Source organism: Otolemur garnettii, unplaced genomic scaffold (genome assembly GCF_000181295.1).
Source record: "Otolemur garnettii isolate 467f Iridium unplaced genomic scaffold, OtoGar3 scaffold00013, whole genome shotgun sequence".
In the NCBI taxonomy this organism is placed as follows: Eukaryota; Metazoa; Chordata; class Mammalia; order Primates; family Galagidae; genus Otolemur; species Otolemur garnettii.
Window position 1 is genome coordinate 23,071,080 of NW_003852408.1, and position 387 is coordinate 23,071,466.

General features: G+C 62.5%; 1 protein-coding gene across 1 annotated transcript in view; it reads left to right on the plus strand.

Moving 5' to 3' along the window:
* Nucleotides 1–387, plus strand: part of LOC100954166 (gamma-crystallin D) — a 10,058-nt gene that overhangs the window by 8,387 nt on the left and 1,284 nt on the right. The window contains exon 2 of the mRNA XM_012802145.1: nucleotides 61–303. Within this exon, the coding sequence (XP_012657599.1) occupies nucleotides 61–303 (243 nt within the window). The remainder of the gene's footprint in view (nucleotides 1–60; nucleotides 304–387) is intronic.

Below are 387 nucleotides of genomic sequence, written 5' to 3' on the forward strand. Positions count from 1 at the left end.
GCACTCGGGCCCCCGAGACCGGGTCAGGCCCTTGAGCCCTCGCCTCGCCTTGCCTTGCAGATCACCTTCTACGAGGACCGGGGCTTCCAGGGCCGCCACTACGAATGCAGCAGCGACCACCCCAACCTGCAAACCTACTTGAGCCGCTGCAACTCGGTGCGCGTGGACAGCGGCTGCTGGATGCTCTATGAGCAGCCCAACTACCAGGGCAACCAGTACTTCCTGCGGCGCGGCGAGTACCCCGACTACCAGCAGTGGATGGGCCTCAGCGACTCGGTCCGCTCCTGCCGCCTCATCCCCCACGTGAGTCCAGTTTTACATGAGTGCAGAGGCCCTGAGGACTCTGATGGGATGGTTTCCAGGAAGGGTTAAACGTTTGAAGGAATG